The following is a 16,461-nucleotide window of genomic DNA, read 5'->3' on the forward strand; positions in this document are numbered from 1 at the left end:
ATGGACTGCTCCATTTTTCCAATGGGAAACAAATAATCGTCACAATCAATTTGTTATGGGTGTGGCCACCGGTTGCAGGGTTAATAAAGAAAGTGAAGTGGTTGGCCAGGTACGGAAAGAGATATCTATTTGTTCTGTTTTTCCTCTACCTGGGACAATAAGATTGGCAGTGTTGGTTAGGTTTAACCAAGCTCAACAGTGTCTTCAGTATGACCCTAAATGCTTCCAACAGATTGTTACAAAATTTAAACAAATTATAGTAATTTTCTACTGACTAACTGCCTGATGTCATCAAGGCTTGATTATTTCACTGTTCAACATTGCTTTAGCCCAACAGATACCTTTTGGCACACCACAGTACATACAATACATGCATCATGGACTTACTCTTTGTGTCCCACTTCTTTCTGCTGACAGACAGCCCAAGGTGTTGATTCGCTGTAGTGCAATGGCTTCCCTACAGGAATCATCCGTATTTTTTTGTGGAAATTGGATTGATTGCAGAGACTGTACTTCGTGGTATAATGGGCTGAACATAGTTGAAAGTGAAGCATAATAGCCAATTCACTTTTGAGTCAGTAATCAATAGGTACACATTCAGATGAAAACATTACCTCTGGTGCCATACTTTCTTTTGATGCGGTATGCACAAGTTCACCAGTCATAATCATGCAATAAACAAACAAGTATTAGGAATTTAAGTCAGGATCATAAAAAATAGGGAAACAAGGGAGGTCGCCTACACCTGCAGATAATGCTAGTGGACATTTAACCCTTAATTCAGTCATGGGTATAGACTGAATTAGGGATTAAATGTCCACTAGTATATCTGCAGGTTTAGGCAACCTCCCTTGTTTCACTACTTTTTTCTATGATCCCTAATCAAACTCAAAATTCCTAATTTTTTTCTTCTACTTGTTTAGTGTACATCACACAATCCAGAAAAAAGTTGTTTCAGCAAATGACTTCAACAAAATAGATGTAGTCATATAGTTAAAGCACCACTGTACATGTGTATGGAAAAGTACAGCATGAGGGGGTGTTTCAAGAAGTTTGACCAAGTACTGTATTTTTGTACACACTGGGTTGTTTACATAACATTCCTTACATAACTGTACTCATCCAATTATCCACATAACTGTACTGTATGACTTTGCCTCGTGCTATATTAGTCTCTCACCCACGCCCTCGTGCTTTTATTTCCATATTGTACGTGCGGCAGTGCTTTAACTGGTTTAAAGTGCTGTCTTGTCATCTTGTTTGGAGAATTTGTTTCATGAACTCGAACCACGTCGATTTTCAGCCATCAGACAATCGGAAAGTGTCTATATAGTACAGGTGTAGTAAAACAAACAAATAGTATCTTTGTGGCTACTTCTAACAATTTAAAATGTTACACACGTGATCCAACTGTGCTACATTTTCCGTTCAGTGCTTTATGGAAATAATAGCACTCGTATTCGTTTGATCTTCGCCCATGCAAGTGCTTTAAGACTCAACAAAGTAGTTATGTGGGTACTTGGTACTGTATGGAAAATACCATATGCATCAGCACTTTGTAATCCTCCCGAAAAGTATAACGTACAGGCAGGTATAAATTTCCCAATCAACACAACAAGACCTAAAACTATTATCCAGCCTCTCAAGGATGGAAAACACATGATGAATCCAGACTAAATAGTTTAGACTTAACAAGCTGATTACAATATCATAACAAATTCAGTATTAGGAAGAGTACATAATAATAACAGAAGAGGGGGTATTATGTATGTACATGCATGGCATTAGGACTTGCCAAAATATATTAATAACATACACACTAAATTGTAACAGGAACTACACAGCAGCTGATAGTACTCATTACCATAATGCTGAATACTCAACAGATTTGGGAAGTATCTTGATGATGCTTCAATAACTAAATCCTAACAATTACACCTTCACAGACATCATACAACATATCTTTGTGGGTGCATAGCAAGTACCACAATGGCATCACCAGCACCCACAAAGAGTTGGTGATAAAATTATATCACAGGTTACTGCACCTTATATCAACAGTGATTGCAAGAGAGAAGTAACTACAGGGCCAAAAGACTGCGTATCTATCATATGTATAATGTGAAACAAGAATTTCAGAAGTTGAAAACACACACAGATATACATGTAGATAAAGCCTACATTCAGTACTGTATTGAAATGATGTATTCTAAAGTTACAATGTCTGCTTGCTTCACTTTAAGTCACAGTCCACTGAACTTACTACTAGCTGGAATGCTGAATTGTTGCAAAATCAAACATATACCTTGTCATTTTGAAATACACAGTACAGACTAGAGGATCACTGAGATAATCAGATCAGCTAGCAGAAATACCCTAGTGTATATCAGCTTTATTTAGAATTAGAAGCATCCTTATTTAGAAGCATCAGTATCAGATCAGAAATACAGTAGGTGACAAATAAGTAGCTGATACATATAGAGCTGTGTAGAAGCACATGTTTACGATCACTTGTGTAATGTCTTGGTTTATGTACAAGTGATCTCAACTGTTGTTGAAAGGCTACAAAAGTCCCACACTTTTACTTCATACCGAAATCATTTTGCATGGAAATTTAGAATTTAGGGCACAAAATATTCGGATTGGCTTTGTTTATAATGTTACAAGAGGAAACAGTACCTGCATGTTCAGTGCCTCGGTTTATTGTTTCCCACTCATCCTTCACAAAGTGAACTATGATAAACTTCACACATGAGACGTACTAGTTGGAATTGCTGAATGCTTCCATGGACTTACTGGTGAGGGTGTACAATATGGAGACAGTTTTGATTAGGTAGTATGGTGAACTTTGAAATTTAATGTTAGTGATTTACAACATATTGCCACACAAAACAACATTTTTCACATTCACCAGACCATTAGGATCACACATCCACCTTATATACACACATATTGTAAGGATCAAAGCAATTCCGTGTACTGTATTGTCCATACAGTACTTATTAGCTGCATAACTGTACTGTATGAGTCATACAGAACAGTTATGCAGCTAATTGGGCAAATACAGTACAGTTATGTGCTTATTAGTCTGTTCTACGACTAGAAATAGATTATATAAACACTTACTGATATCCTGATCACCGAAAATCACAGTGGTTTGAGTATTAGAGAAAATTGCTCCAAGCCAGACAACCAGGAAGTACAATATAACACTTAAAGCACCGCCTATGCTTGTATGTATGAAAAATACAGCATTCGGGGGTGTCTCGAGGCAAATACAGCACTCGACTTTGCCTTGTGCCATATTAGCCTCTTGACACACTCGTCATGCTGTATTTTCTGTACACACATGCAGCGGTGCTTTAATTATAACATACAGTTTACTAGACAGATCGATGCTACACATGCATTCCATTCCATATGATCATTGAAGAACAACACTTGGATACTAAGGTGTGGGTATTACAGGAAACTTTCACAAAAATCACATTCTAAACAACAGAAGTGGACTACAATTGCTGGCCAGGTTCTGCAATGTTTCACTGAGTTTTACTCTATAGAGTGAAGAACGAGTCAAACAATCACTATCGTGATGCTTGGTAATACTAATCAAAAATACCAGATTGACAAAAATCCGATGATAGGGACAAGTGAGTAACACTGGTAGCTACAGTAAACCTTTACTTTTAAAGTAAACACTTCACAACGCTGGTCTGCAAATCGCTATTTACTTTTATAGCAAAAGCTAATCATAGCAAGGAGGTGGTATAGGACAGATGACAGTATCCTTATGCAAAGTCTTGTCCATAAATAATAGTAAGAAATAGTCTCAGTTGACAACCTGCCAAGTATATCTGTTTCAACAACACACACACACCCATACTAAGGGATATATACACAACTTCTCCAAAAACCACACACCATAGACCTTCCAATGATTATAATGCCTAATACAGCAAGAGCAGGTTTATGAGGTTTCCAGACACAAGATCGAGATACCCTAATAGAGCAGCTACTACCTAGCACTTATCAATATATATTAGAAAAATCATTCTCAAATTCGACTTCAGAAGGTTCAAAAAATCCCTGTGTAGCTAGGCCTTAGCATTACAAAAAATTGGACTGGAGATCAGTCATTAAAATTCCTGAACAGAACACAGCAATTCTACAGATACACATTGGTAAAATACTCTAATTAAGCAATCACACTACATAGCTATGTATGCATTCAAAACATGAAATTGGGTATTTCAACAGATTTTTAAAGTTTGGTCACAATGAACATTTGCAGTGTGTTGTTTAGAAACGTCTGATGAACTACAGTGCCTCAATTATGAGTAACAGCTATGGAGTTATAGCATGAAAGCAAAACATTTTAACATCTGAATGACTGGACCATAATATTCTAGTAGAACAGTCATATTTGTTTCACATGTTTCAGTGTATTACCTTATTACAGCCAGTCTTGTATGAACACCTGGTCTCAATTAGTTGGCAGGAGTATTAACAATATGGTAGCAGTGTTTAAGTAACCTAAAGTGACACGTGTGGCCTAAAATGCTGCCTTTAAAAATCATCCTAGGTAGAGACATCTTACATGACGAAAATTACCTTTCTGCCTTTTTGGTTAGTCCATCTAACATCGAATACAGCATTAAAAAACAAGAAAATACTTGCAGGCTGTCAGATATAGAATTTTTTTAATCACCAAAACTCAAATTTTGTTTGCCAGCTTGCCTACCTGCCTGCCAGCTAATTGCCTGACCACAGCCACAAGGCTGGAGGCAAAACAAAGCAGTGCACGGCCACCATTTTACACCACAATAATAAACTCACGAGTGACATGTGCCTTTTGGGGTTCCGACAAGTGTGTACCTTCTGTGCCTTGTCTTTCCTTTATCTTCTGGTTGTTGTCTTCTTCATGCAATGAAACCATATCAAGGTACTGATTTTTTGTATCAACGCTCTCCTTGAATAGCATATTTAGACACCACAAAATAATTTAAAGCACTTGTGCTACTTTAAGAGGTACTGTATGTTATAGTTAAAGCACCGCCGTGTGTGTGTGTACGGAAAATACAGCACAAGAAGGCATGTTGAGAGGTTAATACAGCACGAGGTGAAGCCGAGTGCTGTATTTTCCTTGAGGCAATCCCTGAGTGTTGTGTTATTTTGTACACACAAGCATAGGCAGTGCTTTAGTGTTTTATTGTACTTTCTGGTCATCTAGCACGGAGCAATTTTTTCAAGTAACCAAATCGCTTCAATTTTCAGTAATCTCAGACCATCAGTAAGTTGTCATATAATCTGTTTGTAGCCGTAGAATGAACTGATAGGATTAGTTTGGCTAGTTTTAGCATTAGACAGTGTCACGCACGTGATGTATCGTGCTGTCTGTGTGGGGTTGTTGCTTCAATTTTCCATGTCAAACTATCAGTAAGTGTTCATGTAATCTTAGGACCAACTGGTAGGATTAGTCTGGCTAGTTTCAACGATTTACAATGTCATTCATGTAATCAATCATGCTGTCTGAGTGGGGTTGTTTTCGTGACATTTCTTACATACAGTAGCTGTGCTACATAACTGTACTGTATTTGCCCAATTATCCGACAAGTGTACTGTATTTGTCCAATTATCCGGATAACTGTACTGTATTTGCCAAATTAGCCACATAACTGTGCTGCATGACTCTTACAGTACATTTATGCAACTAATTGGTACCATATGGAAATACAGCACACAGCAGCAATTTGATCTTCCCACACAAAGTACAATAATAAAGCCTAAATATTTCAAGGGGCAATATTTTCGAGGTAAAATTAAAGTTTTTGTGGAGTTGTAAACAATCCCATATTTTCAAATTTTAACAGGAATGATGATGAGATTCTACTTCAAAAAGGAAAATTAGATACATATAACACATTCAACAAAATACACTGCACTTACACATGTATCTTAACAATACAGCTACTACACCAGTCAGGGAGTTATTAAGAACACACAAAGCAAACTCAGCCAAATCAGCTATATGCAAAATTTAGTCACCAGACTCATCAGCAGGCTATTTACTATACTACTACCAGCATAAGGAAAAATTAGGAATTTAAGTTCAATTACGGAATAATAAAAGAAGGCCCACTAATATATCTTCAGGTGTAGGTGACTTCCCTTGTTTCCCTACTTTTTTTTTCTATGATCCCTAGTTGAACTTAAAATTCCTAATTTTTCCTTATACTTGTTTGTACTCTTTTTGTAACATTATTATGACTGGTGAACCTGCGCTTACCACAATATAAGAAAGAAAGAAAGCCACCAGAGATAATGTTTTCGTCTGAATGCACGCCCCACATCTACAGGCTGCTAAGAATAACAAGTATACCCATGACTGAAGTAGAGATTAAACGTCCACTAGTATAGCTAGATGACCTCCCTTGTTTCCTTTCTATGATCACTCAAATATAAAATTTCTAATACTTTGTTTGTTTGGTGAACTACGCATACCACATCAAAGGAAAGAATGGCACCAGCATCAGGCAATATCCCCCCTGACTATCAATTACTGGAAAGAGTTGGTTTTTTCACTCCGTTTTAAGCATTGTTTCACTCCGTTTTAAGCTTTGCTTCACCTGTAATACAGTGATACAAAGAACAGTGCAAGAAGCGTCTCTGAAATCAATCCAGTCACTACAGAAACACGTGCCCCAACTACCGTAGATTCCCTAAAAATTCGGCAGAAATAAATTAATTCCGTTTGTGTCTGGCCGAACAATTAGGAAAAAAATGTACCAACCTTGTGCTATTATTGTCGAATTTTTAGGGAGCTATCCTTAATACAGTCTGCACGCTTCATGGCTATGTTATTTTCGATCCGTTTACTGCTTACTTTCTGGATTTCTTTCTACAGGAACCAACAGGAACGCCTTGAGGCGGAGCTGACGATTCCACAACACTCACTTGGCCACAGCGCTATATACTATGATTGCCTACATTATCCAGGAGGGATGGTCAATGTCATTACTACATCGCTTTTGAATACAATCACCCAGACGTAATATTAAGGATTTCAACGATTAATAAAAATAGAAACCACAATCAGTAATATTATTAAACTATCTCGTGATAGATCTCACTACCAGGTGCTGCATGAAGTGCTGCATGGTTTAACAAAACATTATCTGAGGGTATATCATGTTATACAAGGAGATGTGAGGCTAGGAGAGATTTTATTCTGTGAACAGAAACGATCGTTTTGCAGTAGCTGTGAATGATGTCACACGATGATATTGTTGGGTACGTTCCCTGAACAATTTCACACTTGGTGCTTCATCCAGCATCGAGGTAGAATATTGTGTGAGGTCACTGGGAATCCTCACTACTCAAGAGACCTTCGTCAACTAGTATTCCAAGTGCCGAAAAATTAGCGCACTTATAACTAGAAACTTTCCTGCGCTTGCCGAAATTTAGAGCACACTGCGTTCAAAGCACGGGGAGTGCCGAATACTTAGAGATGCCAAAATTTTAGGGAATCTACGGTATCAATTACTGGGAAGTGAACACCTATTCCACTTCATTTTCCTACCCGTTAAACAGCATTACAAACAAAGAACAACACAAATCAACACCTTTGAGGCAGTGGAGGAAGAAATAGGACACAAAAGAGGACAAAGCAGTTGGTGCAGAGGAACATCTCGGGCCAAAGCGACGTCAAACAGTGAAGACATCAAGCCTGTGGTATTAACAATAGTCGAGTTATGCTTGGCTGAAGGTATCAGTTAGTTAAGTTATTTGTAGAAAATTCAGTTGAATAGAATTTTTTTTAAATCCATTGAAAGGAGTTTGAGGTCACTCTGAAAGCATTTTAGGGCTTGGTTATGTTTAACCACTAAAGGAAAGTGAGGCTGGTTTTCGGGCAAGAAAACCCAAACTTCCATGATCCCTACTATACAGTACTACTGTATTGTATTAAACAGTGAAAGAGTTTCCAACGAATACACATTTATACATATTACATGTATACGTGTTTGTATACACGAATGTATCGCTGCATGTGTGTGGTGCATGAACATTACACAGCCAAACACACAACTACATGTAGCACACACACACACATACACTTCTTGATACTAACCAATGGTAAATCATTCATGGAGTACACCACAACACCTTGATACTGTGGAGTGCCCTCTGTGATCCGTCCAAGACCAGCCTTCTGAACATGATTACCGTATATGAAGGACTGCTCAGCACTGGGCTTCACCCATACCTTGTACTGTATAGTAAAGATATTGTGTAGTGTGTAATGTATTGTGGGTAGCCACCCAGTCATACACATGTTTAGTGATGCACACACGACAATACATAAACACATAAAATATTACGATACCATGTTGACAAAATGTGACATCATAATTTCACAAAATGGCCATGTTAGTGCAGGGTTTCAAAGACTTTGGCACAAATGAATAATGTTTGTAGTTCTTTACACATGGAGTTAGGACATAAGAAGTAGTAAACATATTGTAATGATGCAAAACAGGCTCCAACGAGAAAATCAGACTGAAATTCTTGAATGTGTACACAAATATGTGCATTTATATATTGCATTATATTTATATCTTTCACCTTCACCCTTTTTAGAATTTATAATAAACGCCATCATAGTGAAATGTTACCTTGCCCAATAATACCTCCCTGTACAAACTCCCTACACTAGCATGGCCATTTTATTTTTGTAATGTCAATAAATGTCATTACAGATACCGTATATAATTATATATCATTCATTACCCTAGTGAGACATCACTTAGTGGCTATCTTTTTCTGAAAATACGGACTCTCTCTTTGCATTCATATGCATGAACACAAAGTAATACATGGATACACGTGTACATGCGTGCACACACACACACACACACACACACACACACACACACACACACACACACACACACACACACACACACACACACACACACTACCACTACAAAATACTGACTGCACTATTAGAGGTTTTACCTTAGCTAAAGGTGCTATCAAATCCAATGCTGTAATGTGTAACTTAAATTTCTTTGTCTTTGTAAACTTCCCAATACAAGTGCCGAGGCTGATAAAATTATCTCTCGCCACATTAGTACACAACTTCATAATTGTCTCGCTACACAAATGAGAATTTAGTGACAAGTGATGTACCATACAATGGTATTCAGTAAATTGTTTGATGTAAAATAAACTGGTTTAATATATAACACAACTAAATTTGAAATACTAAGTGAAGTTTTGTATAAACAAGCTGCTTTCTTATGTAAGGGAATACACAAACTATTAATTCAAATGTTTTACTAAAAAATAAACATTCTGCAAGTGTATGAGTTAAATTTTCTATACCACAGCCAGAGATGGGGTAACATGTTACGTAATATAATGCGTTACGTAATATATATTACAATTCACGATTCTGAGTAATATAACGCGTTACTTTCGGAAATGCAGTAATATAACTTTAAGTTACTTTTGGAAACTATAATTCGTTACTAGTAACGGAAAAGGTTATATTATTACGTAACGAGTAGCTGGAACGAAAAGTAACGAGTGACTTTACCGCAATGTAACGAGTGTTACTACGAGTAACGATGAACAAGTTACGCATTATAAATGGATTTTACTGCCAATTATCCATTCTACTATTTATTAATCACCTTAATCCATTAACCTTTCTTCTATAATGGTGCTCAGGTGTTGCACGTATGCGTGACTGATGTGCATCACATGACTGCACGTGGTTTATATGTTAACTTTAACTTAGCTGTCTTCATAAAAAAGTAAGCACTAGTAACTTAATATTTGTAGCTAATATTATTAAGTTACTCTTTATTCTCAGTAACATGTAACCGTAATATATTATACTGATATAAAAGTAATATGTAATATATTACTTTCATGAAGTAACTTCCCCAACTCTGACCACAGCATATTACCTTACATGTCAACAAAATATATAATCCTGCATGCTTACATTGGCGTTAAAATATTAGAACACACTCACCTAACGTAATACACACGCTCTTTATTTAGTCGGAACACGTATACACCATCCGTTCTATCCACCAGCATCTTGACATTCTCTCCGATGCTTCAAACACATGAAAAATAAACAGTATATAAAGCACACGTGAACTTGCTAAACCACGTGGAACAACCATCGAAGTTTACATCTACTTGCTCACTATTTTGCGAGTTTCTCGAACACTAATTTAGCTTCATCGTCTGTTAGAGGCCTCATGCTTCATGGAACACCCAAGGCACTGCTTCAACCCTTGTTAGACTCACGTGCACACTAAATACAGAGCAAGTAAGGTAATGTGGTAACTATGGTTACACTAATACACGCATCATGCTCAAATGGAAGTGATACATCCTCCTCCTTCCATCCTCCCTCTATCGCCACTTATCGTGGTGAAGGCGCCGATACTTCGTGAAAGACCCCTAGCACGGCGCAGCATTGGCAATCAAGAAATGCTCCTGGCATTGCTGAATAAAAGGCGCAAGAATTACCTGGCGCGTATAAAGGAGCATCCCGCAAATTCTACTTCGAGAGAAGAAACTAAAGAATATATCGAGACAGGAATTAGTGACCCAGCAATCAATTCACTGGATGATAAAAAATCAACTATTGATCATGTAACATCTGCACCACTGTTTGTAGACAAAGCCTCAATCAAAGGTAACTATTTGTAGTTTGTGGTGGGGGGATTATATAGCGTGTTGCCCTATTTCAGACTTTGCTGAGCATGTTATTAAGTGTGCCAAAAAGCGACATAAGAAAAGTCGCAAACAAAAAAGTTGTGACAGTAGAGTCATCATTCCTGTTTTGTCAAAAACAGAACAAAAGTTGTCAAGGACAAATCCACTACGTCACAAAATTACAGGGTGCGATAAGTTATCTTCTCCAATGAAGCAAGAAATCAGAGAGGTGTATCGTCTAAACGTGAGTAAACATGATGCCGACAGCAAACAAGCAGACATTGCCACTTCACCTGTTAATCATTCCCTGCACAAGACTAAATCTACAACAACATCACCAACAGTTTTAACATCCATACAAGGGCCTAAAAGAAGCCCGATTAGCAATGGTGCCCAACCTAGCTGCATGCGCAGGTTGGTATACTTATCAGAAAAGCAATCAGAAATGTCTCCCGTGATTGGTGTACCCAATGCACCACCATGCACACCCGACACAACAGGTATTGTATTTGTGTTAGTAATATTGATATCTCATAATGTAGAATGGAGGCAGTATTATGTACCTTCACTTCACAATATCAAGGTGAGAATTTAACAAGCCATATAGATGAAAGGCAATGCCTTTTAGTTATTAATTGCTTCAAGTAATAGTCAGCATTCTTTATTGAGTGTCAGTCAAGTTGTTTCAAAACATACCTAAAGCTAATTTCCACACTTTTGTAGTGTGTGATGATGGTCCCCTTAAATCTTTTTGTACATTTTCCGCTAATGTCACTATTTACCATAATTATATGGTTGTTACAGAGCCAAAGATTGCTGAAGTCTAGACTACTGGAAATTGGTAAATTATTGTGACCATAAATATATAAAGTAATTATAAATGATATTAGAAAATAATGTCAAAGAAAGGGAGGCCAAGGAAAGGGACAGAGAAGCTGAAAGTAGAAAGAAAAAAGAATTAGAAGATTTAGTGAAAATAAAAGAACAACAAATGGAAATACAGAGATCAGAGGTGAGCATATATCATTCACACATTAACAAAGTGATTATTAATTTATTACAGATCTACGCCCTGAATAAAATAATGACTGCATTAGCAGAGACAAGAATTTCTACTTTTATATCAGAGAAGATCTAATATTTTCAATATCAACAAATAAACATGTTTATTTTTTCAATGAAAGTAAAACTCCATTGCAACAAAGCCTGCATGTTTACACATATTTAGATCAATAGTATACAATACAACTTGCTAACTATTCAGTTTACTGCACCATTGAGTTGTTAACGTGACAGTAGGCAACAAAACTCCATTCCCAGGCACTGCAATGTCTTCCTCTATTAGGTACACAGAGCTATGAATCTAATTTACACTTCAAATTACAGTACAAATAAGACAAACATGTTTCACTGTTTTGTTCTCTTCGGGGGAGGCATGCTCTCACCAGAAGGTTGTTTGCGTAGTACCTGAGGTCTTTCATTTCGGTGGTGCGGAAAAGTAGGCATCATTTCTGGCTCGACTGGCAAAGGTTTCTCTTTGAAATATGATGACTTTCTAGCTTTTGATGCACTAATCCTTTCTTTGGGATTATACGTTAGGAGACCGTTTAGTAAGTGAATCCCAGTATCAGAAAGCCAATAGAATTTATGCTTAAGATTGTTGTAGGGCTGATTTTGTAATGTTATATCTTTAGCAACAGGTAATTTAGAAAACCCTGGCCAAATTCTATCGTTGGGTGTGCCAAGAAGATTCACAATTAACTCAATTTGGTTGGATTCAGATTTTCCAGGCATCAAGGGTTTGTGATTAAGCAGCTCTCCAAATATACATCCAGTTGACCACAAGTCTATGGCCACAGAATATTCTCTAATGCCAAACAGAACCTCTGGAGCCCTGTACCACAAAGTTACAACAGTTGGAGTGAGCGGTTTAGCAGGTATCCCATAATGACGGGCTAACCCAAAGTCAGCTATTTTAACACACCCTTTATCAGTGAGTAAAAGGTTTGACACTTTCAGATCTCGGTGTACAATAAAGTGCTGATGTAAGTAGTTCAAGCCATCCAATAGTTGTACCATAATACATTTGACTTGTGATTCTGTGAATGGTTTTTTCATGTGATCAATCAAACTGGCTAGATCTTGCTCACAATAATTCATTACCAAGAACATGCTGTCTAAATCACTCCCTACAACCACATCTGTTAGCTGGACAATGTTATCATGTTTGAGTTTCATCAGCAAACTGATCTCTCTAATGCTGCAAATTGGTAGTCCTTCTTTTTCTTTATTCATTCTGATCTTCTTCAGAGCTACAATCTCATCTGATAGTTTATCTCTGGCTCGGTACACAATCCCATAAGTCCCCTCACCAATTCGATTTAACTTCTCAAAGTCTGACACACTGCGACATTTACCTAACAAACACTCTGATGGTAGGGACATTGGCTGCAATGTCACTGGTGATATGAGGTGGGCTGTGACATCACGTGCGCCACTTTCAGATTTCTTAGACTCTTCCTTACTCATTGCCTATAAGTGCGTTAAATGTTTTAATCAAAGAGACACTTACACAACTTACTACTATCAGTTAAAGCTATTTCTTGCATCAGATTCCGTCACAGAGCAAGCAGCGTAAACTCCAAATTACGTAATTATCCGGGAACTACTTTTCACCGCATTTTGTTTTGCTACTTAAAAGCCAGCGTGCCGATTGTTTGTAGCGGAAAATTGATTTATGATTTGAACGCGACAATGTCTAGTTCTGAAGCAGAATTTGATAGGTTGGCTTCTGATCTCTATAAAACACTGGGTATTAGCGGCCACGAGCGAATTAGCAGTGCAGCCAGGTCTGGCAGCTGGAAGAGAAAAGAGGATCGATCCTCGAGTATGAAAGTGAAGCAGGACTGGGCCTCTGAACCACGTTCTTCGCATTTAAAGAGAGTCTCAAGTGAACTAGCTTCACCCCCAGCCGTATCGTCACCTCCAACCGACTCAGAAGCTTACACGTTCACAAAACCTAGGCTACCCAGCGAGTCAAAACCAGACGAATCAAAACCGAAATCTCCGCGTTCATCACCCAAGGCTGCAATAGGTATTGAGCTGTACCAAACTAGGTAGTTGTAAAGTGTGTGATTTCAGGTAATTGTGAAGCTTGTGGAAGAAGAATTGGACCAATGGAAGAAGCTTGCACAGCCTTGGAAAAAATTTATCACGTTACGTGCTTCACCTGCGCAGAATGCAGTAAGTAATTGTTTTGATTGAATATCAAGTTATATCAAAGAAGGAGTAGATTGGATTACTATGTAAATTGATACAACACTGTATATGTAGCTATCCCTGGACTTTTTGAAATTGTCAAATGTCTTGTCTCACTTGCAGAACGCACTTTGTTGGGCAAGACCTTCTACCAAGTGCAGGGCAGAGTGCTATGTCAGAAGGACTATGAGGTCAGTTGATGGAGAACACTTCATCACTATTAAGTAATCAATTAAATCATCATCTTTAATCCCACGCTATTGTCACTACCACTTAATTATATTCATTATTAATAATTTGCTTATGTGAAATTTTTGGAGTGCTACATGTACCAAAGATGTCAGTGTGTCATTATCTTGTTGTTTTGCTCTGTTGCTACTAGGCCACGCTACAAGTGTGCCATGTATGTGAGAGACCAGTAATGGATAGAGTAAGGAACAATCGCTATCTCTCTTCCACCATGGTTTATAATTGTGTATTTTTGCAGGTGTTAAAGGCTATTGGAAAGGTGTTCCATCCGGGATGCTTTGCTTGTGCTACTTGTGGAAAGTGTCTGGAAGGAGTACATTTTACTGTAGATGCTTCTGGTCGGGTTTACTGTATTGAAGATTTTCACAAGTGAGTTGGTTGTGTACTTCAACATCTTATGTAGTGTAAAAGTCATCCAGTAGTTGAATACAGCTATTTGAATTTTAAGATTTTCAGATGCGCTTTTATAAGATTGTGGAAGTCCTAGAGCATAACCCACATGTAAAATTAATTCAAAAATGTCAACTATGTAGAAGTAAAACAAGATTTAGCCATGATAGGTTTGGTAGGTTTAGGGGCTTTTCCAAGATTCTTTGATGGTTTACAAACCTCCTTGGTTTGTTTGGATAAGGTTACCAACCTCCTCTGACTATTTTGATAATCTTGACCAACCTCCTGTGACAGTTTGTATACCTGTGGTGAAATTACATAATGCTGGTTGACTATAAAATAATATTTGGTTCAGTCAATAAGACACAGTTCACACCCTACTGTTAATTTACCTTTTGTTTTTCCACACCCTTGTGCTGACTGAATGGGATGTACCAGCATTTTCCAGTCAGTTGTCCTGTTATGATTATGCATGTGCTAAAATGCTGGTGGCTGGGTGGATGGAATTACAACAACACTTGCTTAAATCTTCCTTTTTTTCCTGCAGTGTCCAAGCGCATGCATGCTAGCCCTGGTAATATTATTCCTGGAGCCACAGCAGTTGTTTAGTAGCTAAAACGAACTTTGAGTTGATTAGAAGTGATTTCATTTTTAACCATTTGTTGTTTACCCAATAAACTTTGTTACTTGTAGTGTGTGCTGACTTACTACATTATGCCATGTGTCCATCTTGTTATAGGAGATATGCTCCAAAGTGTGGAGTGTGTAATCAACCTATTAGACCTGAACAGGTGTGTAAATTGTGTAGTGCATGTAATAATGTGTGACGTACCATATCTGTATAATAAGTTATCTTTTGGCTGAGATATTTCCCAATATATATGGTAGCAACTATTACATACAATAATGATTTTGAGACGTGTTTAGTCTTATGGCTGACCTAAAATCACAAACACTCAAATCTTTGGTGTTAAATTTGGACTACATATTATTAAAATGTGTGGGATATTTGATATGTTGTACATACACACAATCTTAGTCTACGCAACTAAGTCTTGAGCATGTCTACCAACCTTCATTTCCAAAGCTAATGAAATTTAAAAAATTTTCAAGACTAAATTTCACAGCTTATCTAGCCCTATCATGATGTATCAGTTATTGCAGAATACATTTAATCCCTTCTGAAACCTGCATGAGAAAGTTTTGTAATTGGTTTAATTGTTTATAATCAATGATTTGCTCTGCTTACATTTCTAATGTTTCTTTTTTATACAGGGCACCTCAGAGACTATTAGGATAATTTCTATGGATAAGAGTTTTCATCCAGAATGTTACAAGTGTGAGGTAAGAAAACTAGATTGAGCTAACTGACAATTGAATTATATGCTGTTTTCAATATCCTTTCTCCACCCTGCATGTGATAGAAGTGACATTCCTTGTTCTCTGTTTTGCAGGACTGTGGAGTTAGTCTGGCAAAGAAGGCAGACGGTGATGGTAACAAATGTTACCCATTGGATGATCACTTGTTGTGCAGAGGGTGTAATACTGCTCGCATCCGCTCCCTAACAAAGGCAACGTCAATTGACTTTGACTTCTCTTTGCGATCAAGAACAACTGTAACATGAGTATCATCTTCTCTTAGTAAAACAATAACTTCGACTCCATTGTCAACAAGACATTAATACATACAAGTTGTGTGTAAGAAAGTAGCCTCTAATTGTCTGTGGTGATGTGTAACTTTTTAATAATACAGTATAACTGATCCATGTGTGCCTTGAATGTACATGTAAAGAAATCATCACTTTTTATATATCCTGAAAATGC

General features: G+C 37.4%; 4 protein-coding genes across 5 annotated transcripts in view; 2 read left to right on the forward strand and 2 right to left on the reverse strand.

Annotated features, from left to right (window-relative positions):
• The window catches only part of LOC136243454 (60S ribosome subunit biogenesis protein NIP7 homolog), a 26,280-nt gene extending 15,672 nt beyond the window's left edge, over positions 1-10,608 (reverse strand). The window contains exons 1-4 of the mRNA XM_066034959.1: positions 10,224-10,608; positions 10,043-10,129; positions 9,016-9,154; positions 8,129-8,269 (exon numbers count right to left, since the gene is read on the reverse strand). Of these exons, the coding sequence (XP_065891031.1) occupies positions 8,129-8,269; positions 9,016-9,154; positions 10,043-10,129; positions 10,224-10,279 (423 nt within the window). The 5' untranslated portion in view covers positions 10,280-10,608. The remainder of the gene's footprint in view (positions 1-8,128; positions 8,270-9,015; positions 9,155-10,042; positions 10,130-10,223) is intronic.
• On the forward strand, positions 10,338-11,960 carry LOC136243449 (uncharacterized). Of its 2 annotated transcripts, XM_066034954.1 has the most exons (6): positions 10,338-10,720; positions 10,776-11,240; positions 11,283-11,323; positions 11,545-11,581; positions 11,631-11,752; positions 11,804-11,960. In XM_066034954.1, the coding sequence occupies exons 1-6, from the start codon at positions 10,399-10,401 to the stop codon at positions 11,876-11,878; spliced, it is 1,062 nt and encodes a 353-aa protein (XP_065891026.1). In that variant the 5' UTR covers positions 10,338-10,398; the 3' UTR covers positions 11,879-11,960. The 2 variants fall into 2 exon arrangements, with proteins under 2 accessions (XP_065891026.1, XP_065891025.1); XM_066034953.1 differs by having other exon boundaries at positions 10,776-11,323.
• Positions 11,906-13,431, reverse strand: LOC136243448 (cyclin-dependent kinase 10-like). The gene is made up of 2 exons (XM_066034952.1): positions 13,322-13,431; positions 11,906-13,272 (listed from the first exon to the last, which is right to left on the reverse strand). The coding sequence occupies exon 2, from the start codon at positions 13,267-13,269 to the stop codon at positions 12,148-12,150; it is 1,122 nt and encodes a 373-aa protein (XP_065891024.1). The 5' UTR covers positions 13,270-13,272; positions 13,322-13,431; the 3' UTR covers positions 11,906-12,147.
• On the forward strand, positions 13,421-16,458 carry LOC136243452 (lipoma-preferred partner homolog). The gene is made up of 8 exons (XM_066034957.1): positions 13,421-13,834; positions 13,882-13,983; positions 14,122-14,189; positions 14,381-14,428; positions 14,486-14,616; positions 15,377-15,428; positions 15,913-15,981; positions 16,092-16,458. Exons 1-8 carry the CDS (start codon positions 13,495-13,497, stop codon positions 16,260-16,262), a joined length of 981 nt encoding a protein of 326 aa, XP_065891029.1. The 5' UTR covers positions 13,421-13,494; the 3' UTR covers positions 16,263-16,458.
• The last annotated feature ends 3 nt before the right edge of the window (positions 16,459-16,461 follow it).

This window comes from Dysidea avara, chromosome 13 (genome assembly GCF_963678975.1).
Source record: "Dysidea avara chromosome 13, odDysAvar1.4, whole genome shotgun sequence".
Classification (NCBI taxonomy): domain Eukaryota; kingdom Metazoa; phylum Porifera; class Demospongiae; order Dictyoceratida; family Dysideidae; genus Dysidea; species Dysidea avara.